The 14,571-nt window shown below is 41.1% G+C and overlaps 1 protein-coding gene across 1 annotated transcript in view; it reads right to left on the bottom strand.

Annotated features, from left to right (window-relative positions):
* Nucleotides 1-14,571, bottom strand: part of CDC123 (cell division cycle 123) — a 159,517-nt gene that overhangs the window by 37,804 nt on the left and 107,142 nt on the right. The window contains exons 7-8 of the mRNA XM_073551253.1: nucleotides 8,111-8,159; nucleotides 5,520-5,595 (exon numbers count right to left, since the gene is read on the bottom strand). Of these exons, the coding sequence (XP_073407354.1) occupies nucleotides 5,520-5,595; nucleotides 8,111-8,159 (125 nt within the window). The remainder of the gene's footprint in view (nucleotides 1-5,519; nucleotides 5,596-8,110; nucleotides 8,160-14,571) is intronic.

The raw sequence follows: 14,571 nt of genomic DNA, 5'->3' as shown, positions 1-14,571 counted from the left end.
CTATCGCTCTATCTCTATATCTATATCTATCTTTATATCTATATATCTATCTCTATATCTATCTCTATTTCTCTCTATATCTATCTCTATAGCTATCTATCTATATATCTCTATCTATCTCTATATCTCTATATCTATCTTTCTATCTCTATATATCTATCTATCTTTATCTATTTATCTCTATATCTTTTCTCTGTATCTATCTCTCTATATCTATATCTATCTATCTCTATATATATCTATTATCTCTATATCTATATCTATTTCTCTCTATATCTCTCTCTATATCTATCTATCTATTTATCTCTATCTCTATATCTATCTCTCTGTATATCTATCTATATTTCTATCTCTATATCTATCTCTATATCTATCTATCTTTCTCTATCTATCTATCTATCTATTATCTATATCTATCTCTATCTATCGCTCTATCTCTATATCTATCTTTCTATCTCTACATCTATCTCTATATCTATCTTTCTATCTATATCTATCTATATCTATCTATTATGTCTATCTAGCTATCTCTATTATCTATATCTACCTATCTCTATATCTTTCTATCTTACTCTATCTCTATATCTATCTGTTATCTCTATATTTATTATCTATCTTTATCTATCTATCTCTATCTATTATCTATATCTATATCTATCTCTCTATCTATCGATCTCTGTATCTATCTCTCTCTATATCTATCTCTCTCTATCTATCTTTATATCTATATCTATCTCTATATCTATTATCTCTATATCTATCTACCTATCTATCTCTATATCTATCTCTATATATATATATCTGTTTCTCTCTATATCTATCTCTATATCTCTCTCTATAGCTATCTATATATTATCTCTATATCTATCTATCTATATATTATCTCTATATCTATCTATCTATCTCTATATCTGTTATCTCTATATCCATATCTATCTCTATATCTATATTTCTATCTAACACTATATCTCTATATCTATCTCTATATCTCATTATCTATCAATCTCTATCTCTCTCTTTATCTATCTATTGATCTATCCATCTATCTCTATATCTATCTCTATATCTATCTATTATATCTATCTATTATCTCTATTATCTATATCTATCCATCTATCTAGCTATCTCTATCTATCTCTATATCTCTCTATATCTATCTTTCTAACTCTATATCTATCTATCTCTATACATATCTCTATATCTAGCTATTATCTCTATATCTATCTCTATATCTATCTTTCTATATCTATCTGTCTCTATATCTATCTCTATATCTATCTATCTATCTATCTCTATATCTATCTATCTCTATATATCTCTATATCTATTTTTATTTATAGCCATCTATCTATATATATTTATCTCTATATCTATCTATATATGTCTATATTATTATCATCATTATTATTATTATATCTGTATATCTCTATCTATTATCTATCTCTATCTATATATCTATCTATCTCTATATCTTTCTATCTATAGCTATCTATCTCTATATCTATCTATCTATCTATCTATCTATCTATCTATCTATCTATCCATTATCTATTTTCTATCTATCTCTATATCTATCTACCTACCTATCTATCTATCTTTCTTTCTATATCTATCTTTATATCTATCTCTATCTATCTCTAGCTATCTCTATGAATCTTTCTATCTATATCTATCCATTATCTACTTTCTATCCATTATCTACTATCTATCTCTATATCTATCTATTTCTACATCTATCTTTCTACCTATTTCTATCTAACTCTATATCTATATATCTATATAGAATTATACCCTATGAGGGGGGCAGTATTATACCCTATGAGGGGGTGCATTATACCCTATGAGGGGGTGCATTATTCCCTATGAGGGGGCAGCATTATACCCTATGACGAGGCAGCATTATATCCTATGAGGGGGTGCATTATACCCTATGAGGGGGTGCATTATATCCTATGAGGAGGCAGCATTATACCCTATGAGGAGGCAGCATTATATCCTATGAGGAGGCAGCATTATTCCCTATGAGGGGATGCATTATTCCCTATGAGGGGGGCAGTATTATACCCTATGAGGGGGGCAGTATTATTCCCTATGAGGGGGGCAGTATTATACCCTATGAGGGGGGCAGCATTATTCCCTATGAGGGGGGCAGTATTATACCCTATGAGGAGGCAGTATTATACCCTATGAGGGGGGGCAGCATTATTCCCTATGAGGGGGGCAGTATTATACCCTATGAGGGGGCAGCATTATACCCTATGAGGAGGCAGCATTATACCCTATGAGGAGGGCAGCATTATTCCCTATGAGGGGGTGCATTATACCCTATGAGGGGGGCAGTATTATACCCTATGAGGGGGGCAGTATTATACCCTATGAGGGGGCAGCATTATTCCCTATGAGGGGATGCATTATTCCCTATGAGGGGGGCAGTATTATACCCTATGAGGAGGCAGCATTATACCCTATGAGGGGGTGCATTATACCCTATGAGGGGGGCAGTATTATACCCTATGAGGGGGGCAGTATTATACCCTATGAGGGGGGCAGTATTATACCCTATGAGGGGGGCAGTATTATACCCTATGAGGGGGCAGCATTATACCCTATGAGGGGGTGCATTATTCCCTATGAGGGGGTGCATTATTCCCTATGAGGGGGGCAGTATTATACCCTATGAGGAGGGCAGTATTATATTCTATGAGGGGGTGCATTATTCCCTATGGGGGGGCAGTATTATACCCTATGAGGGGGGCAGTATTATATTCTATGAGGGGGTGCATTATTCCCTATGAGGGGGGCAGTATTATACCCTATGAGGGGGGCAGTATTATACCCTATGAGGAGGCAGCATTATACCCTATAAGGGGGTGCATTATTCCCTATGAGGGGGGCAGTATTATACCCTATGAGGGGGGCAGTATTATACCCTATGAGGGGGCAGTATTATACCCTATGAGGGGGCAGCATTATTCCCTATGAGGGGGTGCATTATTCCCTATGAGGGGGGCAGTATTATACCCTATGAGGGGGTGCATTATACCCTATGAGGGGGTGCATTATATCCTATGAGGGGGTGCATTATTCCCTATGAGGGGGGCAGTATTATACCCTATGAGGGGGGCAGTATTATATTCTATGAGATGGCTGCATTATATTCTATGAGATGGCTGCATTATACTATGTGAGGGGGCTGCTTTATATTCTATGAGGGGGCTACCCCAACTCCTGCTACATAATTAAGACATGTACAACCTTATATTATACCCGGATATTAGCGTGTTTTACCGCATAATTGGTGGTCTGGTATTTAACTCTATGCAGCTACATAGTGGGCCCCAAGAATGAGTTTCTCTGGTGGGCCCAAGGTGTTCCAGTCCGACGCTGGACATACTGATAGGGAATTTAGATTGTGAGCCCCATCAGGGACAGAGATGATAATGTGTGCAAACTGTAAAGCACTGTGGAATATGTTAGCGCTATATAACAATAAAGATTATTATTATAGTGCTTTGAAGAAAGCACTATCATGTAATCCGAACGCTGCTAGCTTATTCTCATTATTCTCATTCTCTTATTCAGTAGATTTCCGCAATTAATGCGTCCCGAACCGCTACACGCACAGAATCCGTTGAGGCGTCGTTTCGAAGCCAGCGTCCATGAGTGGTGTGCTAATTATTTTTCGTGTTGATCGGATTTGTAGTTTTTGTGCAATTTGCGTTTGAAATTTTTTTTCCCCCGTCATTGGAATGCATTGTCTCAATGCATTTCAATGGGAAATTTTTGCCATAAGAATACATGGGGCAGTCGTGAGGCGATTCAAATTTGAGGACCAGTTGCGGCAGTTAAGCTCATTGATATGTGCAGGCAGACCCAGTTACCATGCCAACGCCTACGAACTTTACATGACCCCACCAGGACAGTTTCTGCCAGATAATATCAGCTCTTAAAGTGAAACCCAAAGCACAAATGCAAATCTAGCTTCATCACATGACGCATGTCCCTGAGAATGTGCGCCAAAGTGGATTTAGAAGCCCAGTGCGCCAAATTGGCTCTTAAAGGGTCGGCGCGCCAAATCGAAGGCTGAGCCACCCCGGCCTCCGAATCGGAGGCTGAGCCACCCCGGCCTCCAAATCGGAGGCTGAGCCACCCCGGCCTCCAAATCGGAGGCTGAGCCACCCCGGCCTCAGAATCAGAGGCTGAGCCACCCCGGCCTCAGAATCAGAGGCTGAGCCACCCCGGCCTCAGAATCAGAGGCTGAGCCACCCCGGCCTCCAAATCGGACCCAGAGTGGCCCCGCCCACCAAATCGGACTGAGGGGCCCCGCCCACCAAACCGGACCCTGAGGGGCCCCGCCCACCAAACCGGACTGAGGGGCCCCGCCCACCAAACCGGACCCTGAGGGGCCCCGCCCACCAAACCGGACCCTGAGGGGCCCCGCCCACCAAATCGGACCCTGAGGGGCCCCGCCCACCAAATCGGACCCTGAGGGGCCCCGCCCACCAAATCGGACCCTGAGGGGCCCCGCCCACTAAATCGGACCCTAAGGGGCCCCACCCACAAAATCGGACCCTAAGGGATCCCGTCCACAAATTCAAGCCCTGAGGAGCCCAGGCCACCGAATCGGATCTTGAGGGGCCCCACCCACCAAATCAGACCCTGAGGGGCCCCACAGGCCAAAGTGGCCCCTGAGAGGCACCCACAGTTAAAACGGATCCTGAATTGAAAGTCTTGCAGGGGCAGCAGGCAAGTCTCTCTTAAAGGGGCAGGCCGGGCACCATTTCAAAGCACTATCTGTACTTCCTTTAGGAAATACACATCTAGTTATTATTTTTGGCAACAGCGTGGTCATCTGCTGAGGTTCTTTGTTTAAGGGCCCACTCAGAAGTTTCACCCCCCCTTCACCAAAACCCTAGCTACGCCTCTGCTGATGCATTTTGGAAACCTGTGGTACTGTGAACCGATGATGTTAAAATAGAACTCTTTGGCCACAATGATGAAAGGTACGTGTGGAGAAAAAAGGGCACAAAATTTCAGGAAAAGAACATCTCGCCAAGCATTAAACATAAAGGTGGATCAATCATGCTTTGGGGTTGTGTTGAGGTCAATGGCATGGGGAACATTATCACGGGTAGAGGGAAGAATTGATTCAATTAAATTTCAACAAATTCTTGATGCAAACATAAAACCACCTGTAAAAAAGCAGAAGCTGAAAAGAGGATGGTTTCTACAAATGGATAATGATCCAAAACACAAGTCAAAATGCACCTCAAAAGGCGCAAGCTGAAGGTTTTACAATGCAGGATGCCCAAACATTGGCTAGTTTTCCTTTTCAGAATTTTTAAAATGTAAAAGATGAAAATACAAAGAAAAGGTGTCATCTTTAACGCTAGGCCTTTTAGAGATCATTTCATCTTCAACTTGCTTAACTGTTTATAATGACACTAATTTTGACAAGGGGTGCCCAAACTTTTACATGCCACTATAAATTCAAACAGCTTACACATGGGTGCACTTACCTATGAGTTTGTTTTCTTTAACAAAGCATCTGAACTCTGCCCCCGGAATCAGTTCACACCACTTTCTGAGAACAAGCTAAAAGATAGATAAAAAATGACAAAATTCCAATAACAAGTTTTAAGCAGCAAAAATGCTTTTCAATTACCCAGTTATTTGAAACATTTAAGCACCAACAGTCGCAAATCCTTTAAAAAGTCGCAAAAATGTGCCAAATTGATAACTCCTACAGAAACTTTACTCTAGGCAGGGAATGAGATGTGGAAATGAAAATTTAACATTTAGCAAGTTCCATTTCATTTATATGTCTAAACATCTGGATACATAAAGCTATTGAGGAAAAATAAAATAAGATTTGAAAAAGAGACAACTAAGGAGAATAAATAAATACTAAAAGTGCTAATGAAGCAAATTACTGCAAAAATGTTGGGAAACAACAGTGATGAATTGGGGCCATAAAGACTATACAATAAAAATACATTCTATGAGTTGGATATGAGTTGCTATCAAGAAATGTAAACTAAAGAAAATTATCGCTGAAGTTTCTAACTCTGTAAAAATCTCTTAAATCCACATCCACTCAATATAACTGTCACTTAGACTCATGCTGGACTGGTCATACAATTTCATAGTGTGCGATCTTCTAATAAGACCTAGAAATGGAAGTGGCCCATTACTCTACGAGCAGTGATTGCATCTCTGTAAGACATAAGTATATGAGTAATTCTTTATCTGAAAGCTGTATCAGATCACTCCAAGCGGGCAATATTCTTAAATATTACTGAACTAATTACTAAAATTCCCTAGTTTATCCGTTAAATATTGGCAAAGAAAACATGAGCAAAGAAATTTGAAAAAAAGAGTGAATTAAAATGAATTTCAGCAAGAGAAATAAAACCCAACGTAAAGACACCATCTTATACAATCTCGATGTGATGATCCATTTTTTTTTCAGCCAAAAAAAAACGTTACAAGCTCTGTCCGGGCATGTCGGCGGACGAAAAAAATTGGCGGATCCACAAAAAAATGGATTTTTTGGGGTCAAAAAAATATTATTTATGAAGACCAAGCACCATTTTTTCATACTCTAAGGCTGTATGCCCACATTGCATTTTTTATGCGCTTTTGCCGCAGCGGAAACGCTTAAAAACCGCTAATAAAACGCATCTCCATGCAATCCTATGGGATTCCGCAGTTGCTGTGCCTATGCTGCGGATTTTTCTGCTGCGGAATCGCATAGCGGTAAAATCTGCAGCATGTCCATTATTTCTGAGGAATCGTGGCGATTCTGCTGCCATAGGATTGCATTGAAATGCTCACTTTACGCTTGTGGCTATGCCCACCATGCGTAAAGTGAGTGCTTCATGTGCGGATGGTACCCAGGGTCTGGAGGAGAGGAGACTCTCCTCCATGGCCTGGGTACCATATTACTGTTAAAAATTATTAAAAAAATAGAGATATACTTCACCCTCCGTCGGCCCCCGGAATCCTCCCAGCCCTCATGGCTCTGCCAGAAACTTCCGTTCCCAGTGATGCATTGCGCGAATGGCCTCTGATGACATAGAGGTCTCGCGTGACCGCTACGTCATCAGAGGTCATTCGCGCAATGCATCACTGGGAACGGAAGTTCAAATCGCTTGGAAAAGCGCAAGCATTCTGCAAGCTAAAAATGCTTGCTAAAAAGCATTTCTGCAATGTGGGCACATAGCCTTAAGCTGGCCATAGATATCAGATGCCTGTCAGCTGAACGATGCTCTCAGCTGACTCTCCATACACAGGAGCATTCGTTCGGCCAACAGCCATCTCAGCCGACTTTCCCATACACAGGAGAGTTCGTTCGGCCAACAGTCATCTCAGCTGACTTTCCTATACACAGGAGCGCTCGTTTGGTCGACAGCCATTTCAGCCAACTCTCTCATACACAGGAACGCACGTTTGGTCAGCAGCCATCTCAGCCAACTCTCCCATACAAAGAAGTGCTCATTCAGTCGAGCACTCCTGTGTTCTCTTGTGAGAAAGCCTCAGGCTGACACTTCACCCAGAAGCTCATCTCCAAGAGAACAATGTCATCGGCAGCCCGAAATCAGACATGCACTTTCAACATTTCTCATGACCATTAGTCAGCTGGAGTCGCCATACACATAAGACTGTCAGCTGAACCAGTTGTATGGAGACCTTTACAAATAAGTCTGAAAATTTCCTTGGGGCATCAAAATTGCACCAAGGATAAGGTATGATGGTATTACTAAATCTCCCTTTGAATGTGTAGTGACATAGGCTTAGAACTGAATGTGGTATAAATCGGAAATATAGCTATACAGCATAAGTCATCACCCTACAGACTCCAGAGACCACACAATATACTTTTACTATCTTCCTTTACATAGTCACAAGAATGGTTCCTTACACAGTGACATACCAGCGTACGTCAGAGGGGCACTCATTTGTCCTAGCTTGTGTACATGGGAAGCTATGAACACATTGGATGTGTCAGTCATGAAATACGGTACTTCTAACGAATACATCTGATGTGCAGAAAAACTGCTCTGTGATGAGAATAACATATACTGTAAGTCATAAAGGCATTCTTTACCTCATACTGCACGCTCGGATCAGGAGAATCATCCGTACAATGAAGAAACCTGTAAAAGAGTTCTGCATGAGTGGCCAATATACTAACGCATTTCATCTTCCCTGCCCAGCAGACACGGGTCATGTGTAATGCAACACTTTCACCGCATGGAGTATCACTGGACAAACGGAGTATCCCACCATATCCGGCTTTTATGGCCTTTCCCCTGCAGTCAGTTTGTCCTGATAAACCCATGAAGCGGTGTTAACACTCTGCTATTGTAACAATGAGAATTGCTGAAAAGGAAAAGGTAACTTCTAACAACATAAAATAGCCACTTACAGAAAAAATACGTCCGATATCATTGAGCAGCACAATTTATACGGTAGATTTCCCAGTCTAGTTTGGTTATGTTACTTTTAACAGTATGCTAAATGTTTGCAAATTGAAGGTCATAAACGAGGCAAGATGGAATCAGACTGTAAATTACAGAATACAGCATGTAAATATCAGTCCACAGACAGGTTTGATATATTATACATCTCTTGCATGCATTTCGCCTATAAATCTCATTCTACTCCACAGCAGACAAACTAATGAGGCCAGTGCAAGTTGGTACATATTAAAATGCAGTGCCTAAAATTCATCATGTTCAAATAACAGTAGCTTTAAATATGGGCAGTAAATAACATCTAGAAAAGTGTGCTATCAATTTAATATAGAAGTCACGGTTTAGATGTGCAATGTTGAGATTTAAAGGGGTTATCTCCTGGGACAATTACATGCCATTTATTATTTATTTATATACTCGCTTATATGGCCCCATTCATTTCCACAGCAAGAGAACCTGGTATGTCTTCTAGACTCTGGGTATGTGTTTTACATGCATTGTGTATGTGTGTAACATGTAGTGTATGTAACATGCAGTATGTGTGTAACATGTAAAGCATATGTGAGTGTCACATACAGTCAGATGTTGTCTTGTTGGGTTTTGAATCCAGGACCTGTGGTGCAAGACTACAGTGCTAACCACTGAGCCACGGTGCTCCCCACGGATCGGCTATAGTCACCGTTGACTAATCTGTGAGTGAAGGCTGTTATCACACCACAGCATACAGCCGGCTCTACAATACATCTGTTCAGAGAGAGCTGTCAAAGTTTTAAGGCGTGCTTAGAGTTAGTGGTGACGGTAGCAGATTGTATGCACGCCATGACTGAAAGAAAGCCGGCAGCCCCCAAGTTCATTTTCTCCTGGTAGCCGTATTTTCAGGAACGTGGCTGGGCAGCATTGTAATGCTATTGACCTGCAGATACATACAATATATCTGCAGGTAAATAATTTTCCGAATTAAATTCTAAAACACTACAGATTGTAATAGATAATGATTTATGATGAGTGTTCTTAAAAGGATCGTGTTATAACAAAAAAACAAAACAAAAAAAAAGCTCATATTTTATATTTTACGTGAGGCAATTGAGAGTCACAAAAGACATGGCATATAATTCCACTTCTCTCCTGCAGTCATCTCAGCTACAGATGTTAATACAGTCATGGCTGAACGTGTTGCCACCATTGAAATTGATCCAGAAAATTAAGTAATTCTCCCAGAAAAATTATTGAAATTACACGTTTTGTGTATTGGAACAACACAAAAAAAAAAAAACACAGGAAAAGAAAAGGCAAATTGGATGTAATGTCACTCAAAAATGGGCTGGAATTTTTTTTTTTTTGCCACCCTCAACTTAATCTTTGGTTGCACACTCTTTAGAATAAATAACTGCAACCAATCGCTTCCTATAACCATCAACAAGCTTCTACCACATCTCACATAAAAATGTTCAACCTGTCTTCTTTTGCAAACTCTCCAGGTCTCTCATATTTGAAGGGTGCCTTCTCACAACAGCGATTTTCAGATCTCTCCACGTGTTCAATTGTATTTAGATCCAGGCTCATTGCTGGACACTTCAGAACTCTCCAGACCTTTCTTTCCATCCATTTCTGTATGCTTCTTGAAGTATGTCTGGGGTCATTGTCCTACTTGGGAGCAAACCCAGCTTTCTGACGTTGGGCTACATTGCGACCCAAAATCCTTTGGTAATCTTCAGATTTCATGATGTCTTGCACAGCCAAGACACTTAATGGCAGAGGCAGCAAAACAACCCCCAAATATCTTTGAACCTCCACCATATTTAACTGTAGGTACTGTGTTCTTTTCTTTTTATGCCTCATTCCATTTGCAGTAAACATTAGAATGATGTGCTCTACCTAAAAGCTCTATCTTAGTCTCAGCGGTCCACAAAACACTTTCCCAGAAGGATTCTGGCTTACTCGCGTACATTTTGGCAAACTGCATTCTAGCTTTTTCATGTCTGTGTCAGGAAAGGGGTCCTTTTAGGTCTCCTGCCAAAGCATTTCACTTAATTCAAATGTCGACTGATAGTTTACACTGACACTGATGCACACTGAGCCTGATGGACAACTTGAATTTCTTTGAAACTTGATTGGGGCTGCTTATCCACCATCCGGAGTATCCTGTGTTGCAACCTTTCATCATTTTTTAACTGCCGTCCACGTCCAAGGAGATTAACTACAGTGCCATGGGTTGTAATCTTCTTGATTATGTTGCACACCATGGACAAAGGAACATGAATAACTCTGGAGATGGACTTGTAACCTTGAGATTATTGATATTGTTCAACAATTTTAGTTCTCAAGTCCTCAGAACGTTCTCTTCTTTCTGATATCCATTTGTCATGGCTCAGGACGGGATTTCCTTCTCCGTCCTGTTTGTTGGAGTTAACTCTGCATGGCCTCTCTTTGGTTTGGAGAGGGCTATTTGTACTTGCTCTGGTGCTGGGCTCTTTGTCAGTGATACTTCCGTTCTCGGCTGAGCAGCTGACCTCTTGACTCTGGTGTATACTGTTTGTTAATCTTTGTGCTTGTTCTGTGTATGATTCGGCTTGTCCCACGTTCTGTGTCGGCTACGTGATTCTGTACTGCTGTTATATCTCCGATTCTGACCCTTGGCTAAGTTCTCTGACTTCCCTCTGTGTCTAAGCCCCTGGTTATCACGTTCCTGTTTGGTTTCTGACTGTGGCTTGTATTGCACCATTATTCTGTCTCATCCCTAGGCTCATGCGTTACCCTCCAGTTACTGATCTCGGCTTGTCTGACCTCGCTCCCGCTTTCATTCTCTCTACCATAGGGGAGTTATCTCCATCTCCGGCCACTCCCCCGATGGTCACGTGTCTCATGCCCTGCTCTCGTGCGGCCGCACACTCTGACCCTAGACTACTGCTCCCTCCTTGCTTACCCTGGTGTTCATCACACGATTCTTACATGATACACACAGACACACAATGCAAATATTGAGTCAACATCTCAAGTTTTTAACTGATTTCAGGTGTGATTTTCATATTGCCAATTTGCCCGTACCTATTAGTTATCACAGGTGAGTTTGAATGAGTTTTTGGGACTATGATTAGTAGTGGAATGCGCAGACATGGGTCAAAGAGACTGCTGTCTCTTCGCTTGAGAGATCATGATGTTTGCAGAGGTCCAAAGCTGGTTTTAGACAATGTAGCCCTAAGCAAACATTAAGTAGCTACCAAATATTAACATATTGCAGTTGCACCACCACACAGAAACATCAAGTCCGGCATTTTTCACACTGGACCAATTAATCAGGCGAAACGCAAATTTGGGTGCAACTTCATATACACCTCAACTCTAACCTTACTTTAGTCAGATATGTCCCGCATTGAGTAATATTTTTTTGACTTTTCAAAGTTTTCTACGCCAGAATACTGGTGTAAAATCTTTGATGAATCAGGGCCTGTGTGTGCATTTTCATGAGCAGAATTCAGACTGTTAAATGAGTAGTACTATTTAATTCACTCATCGCTTGTGAAATGGCTTCTACACAGGCCAAAGAAAAATGATAGGAACAGAATAATTTCTAATATGACCGTTCTGTCCCCAAACATGTGATTTAAACTCGGCCCACCCCAATAGCAAATTTTTGTGGGATTTAATTTTCCAATAGTGCAGCGATTGGCTTGGTGTAAGTGGCCTCTTATGTTCTGTCTGGCCATACCCTATCAACTCAAAATTACACTTCATACTAACCACATAGCCTTGTAGGTGATCGAGCACCAATATAAAAAAAAAAAATGTGTTTAGTTTTCGAATTTGCTGCCCCATAAATGAACTCTATTGCAGCAAAAGGTAAAACGCCTCATGCACCATTCTACTAATTTATTATTACCGCCAGTCCTCCTAGGTTGTAAGTGCTGGCTTGTCTAGAGCCAGAGCTGTCCGAGGAAATAACTGTTTGAGTTGTCATATTCTAAAACATACAGTGGGTGCGGAAAGTATTCAGACCCCTTTAAATTTTTCACTCTTTATTTCATTGCCATTTGGTAAATTCAAAAAAAGTTCATTTTTTTTCTCATTAATGTACACTCTGCACCCCATCTTGACTGAAAAAAAACAAATGTAGTAATTGTAAATTAAATTTATTAAAAAAACCAGAAGTAAAAAACTGAAATATCACGGTCATAAGTATTCAGACCCTTTGATCAGTATTGAGTAGAAGCACCCTTTTGAGCTAGTACAGCCATGAGTCTTCTTGGGAATGATGCAACAAGTTTTTCACACCTGGATTTGGGGATCCTTTGCCATTTTTCCTTGCAGATCCTCTCCAGTTCCATCAGGTTGGATGGTGAACGTTGGTGGACAGCCATTTTCAGGTCTCTCCAGAGATGCTCAATTGTGTTTAGGTCAGGGCTCAGCCTGGGCCAGTCAAGAATGGTCACAGAGTTGTTCTGAAGCCATTTGTTTGTTATTTTAGCTGTGCGCTTAGGGTCATTGTCTGAGGTCCAGAGCACTCTTGAAGAGGCTATCATCCAGCATGTGCTTGTACTTGGCCGCATTCACGTTTCCTTCAATTGCAACCAGTCATCCTGTCCCTGCAGCTGAAAATCACCCCCATAGCATGTTGCTGCCACCACGTTTCACTGTTGGAATTATATTGGGCAGGTGATGAGTACTGCCTGGTTTTCTCCATACATACCACTTAGAATTATCACCAAAAAGTTATCTGTTTGTCTCATCAGACCAGAGAATCTAATTTCTCATAGTCTGGGAATCTTTCATGTGTTTTTCAGTAAACTCTATGTGGGCTTTCATATGTCTGGCACTGAGGAGAGGCTTCCATCGGGCCACTCTGCCATAAAGGCCCGACTGGTGGAGGGCTGCAGTGATAGTTGACTTTGTGGAACTGTCTCCCATCTCCCTACTGCATCTCTGGAGCTCAGCCACAGTGATCTTGGGGTTCTTTACCTCTCTCACCAAGGCTTTTCTCCCACGATTGCTCAGTTTAGCTGGACGGCCAGTTCTAGGAAGACTTCTGTTGGTCCCAAACGTCTTCTATTTAAAGATTATGGAGGCCACTGTGTTCTTAGTACTGGAGAAATTCTTTTGCAACCTTACTTAGCCAGATCTGTACCTTACCACAATTCTGTCTCTGATGTCCTTGGCCAGTTCCTTTCACCTCATGATTCTCATCTGGTCTGATATGCACTGTGAGCGGTGAGGTCTTATATAGACAGGTGTATACCTTTACAAATCAAATCCTATCAGTTTAAACACAGCTGGACTCCAATGAAGGAGTAGAACCATCTCAAGGAGGATCACAAGGAACTGGACAGTATGTGACTTAAATATGAGTGTCTGAGCAAAGGGTCTGAATACTTATGACCATTTAATATTCCAGTTTTTCTTTTTTAATAAATTTGCAAAAATTTCTACATTTCTGTTTTTTTTTGTCATGATGGGGTGCACAGTGTACAGTAATGAGAAAAAAATATGAACTTTTTTTGAATTTACCAAATGGCTGCAATGAAACAAAGTGAAAAATTTAAAGGGGTCTGAATACTTTTTGTACCCACTGTAAATTTCATGGGGACAAAGGGCAAGAGGTGAGTCATCTAGGTAGGAGATTGAACTGAAACGGACAAAGTCCAGATCAGGGGTATTACTGTCTTTATGTGTCTCAGACTTTGAAAGTTACGAGAGGCCACGAGGATTGGCTAGAGATAGAAGCTGGGATGCAGTTGGGGAGGTGCAGCTGTTGAAGTCTCCCAGGATAAGGGCTGTGAATCCAGAGGACATGAAGTGTGGCCGCAACACATAAAAGTGGTCAAGTGGGTGGGTGAGCCTGCGGACCGGTATATGACTGCTACTTTGAGGGAGAGGGGATGGAACACCCTGATGATGTGAACCTCAAAAGAAGAAATGCGTCCAATCGGCCTGCATTTATTTATTGGGTTAAAAACAGGATTGTTGTTGGCAGCAAGGAGTGTAGGGTTATCGTGGTGTTAGCAGTGATTGTACAGTGGGATATATGCATATTCCACAGCTAGGGTTGTAGAAATAAACCACTACACATCATACGATGGATATCTAAAATATTAGACAA

The sequence above is a fragment of the Dendrobates tinctorius genome, unplaced genomic scaffold (genome assembly GCF_039654945.1).
Source record: "Dendrobates tinctorius isolate UK_male_01 unplaced genomic scaffold, ASM3965494v1 ptg000174l, whole genome shotgun sequence".
Lineage (NCBI taxonomy): Eukaryota > Metazoa > Chordata > Amphibia > Anura > Dendrobatidae > Dendrobates > Dendrobates tinctorius.
Note: the sequence above shows the minus strand (reverse complement) of the source record. Positions and strands in the feature narration are given on the sequence as shown.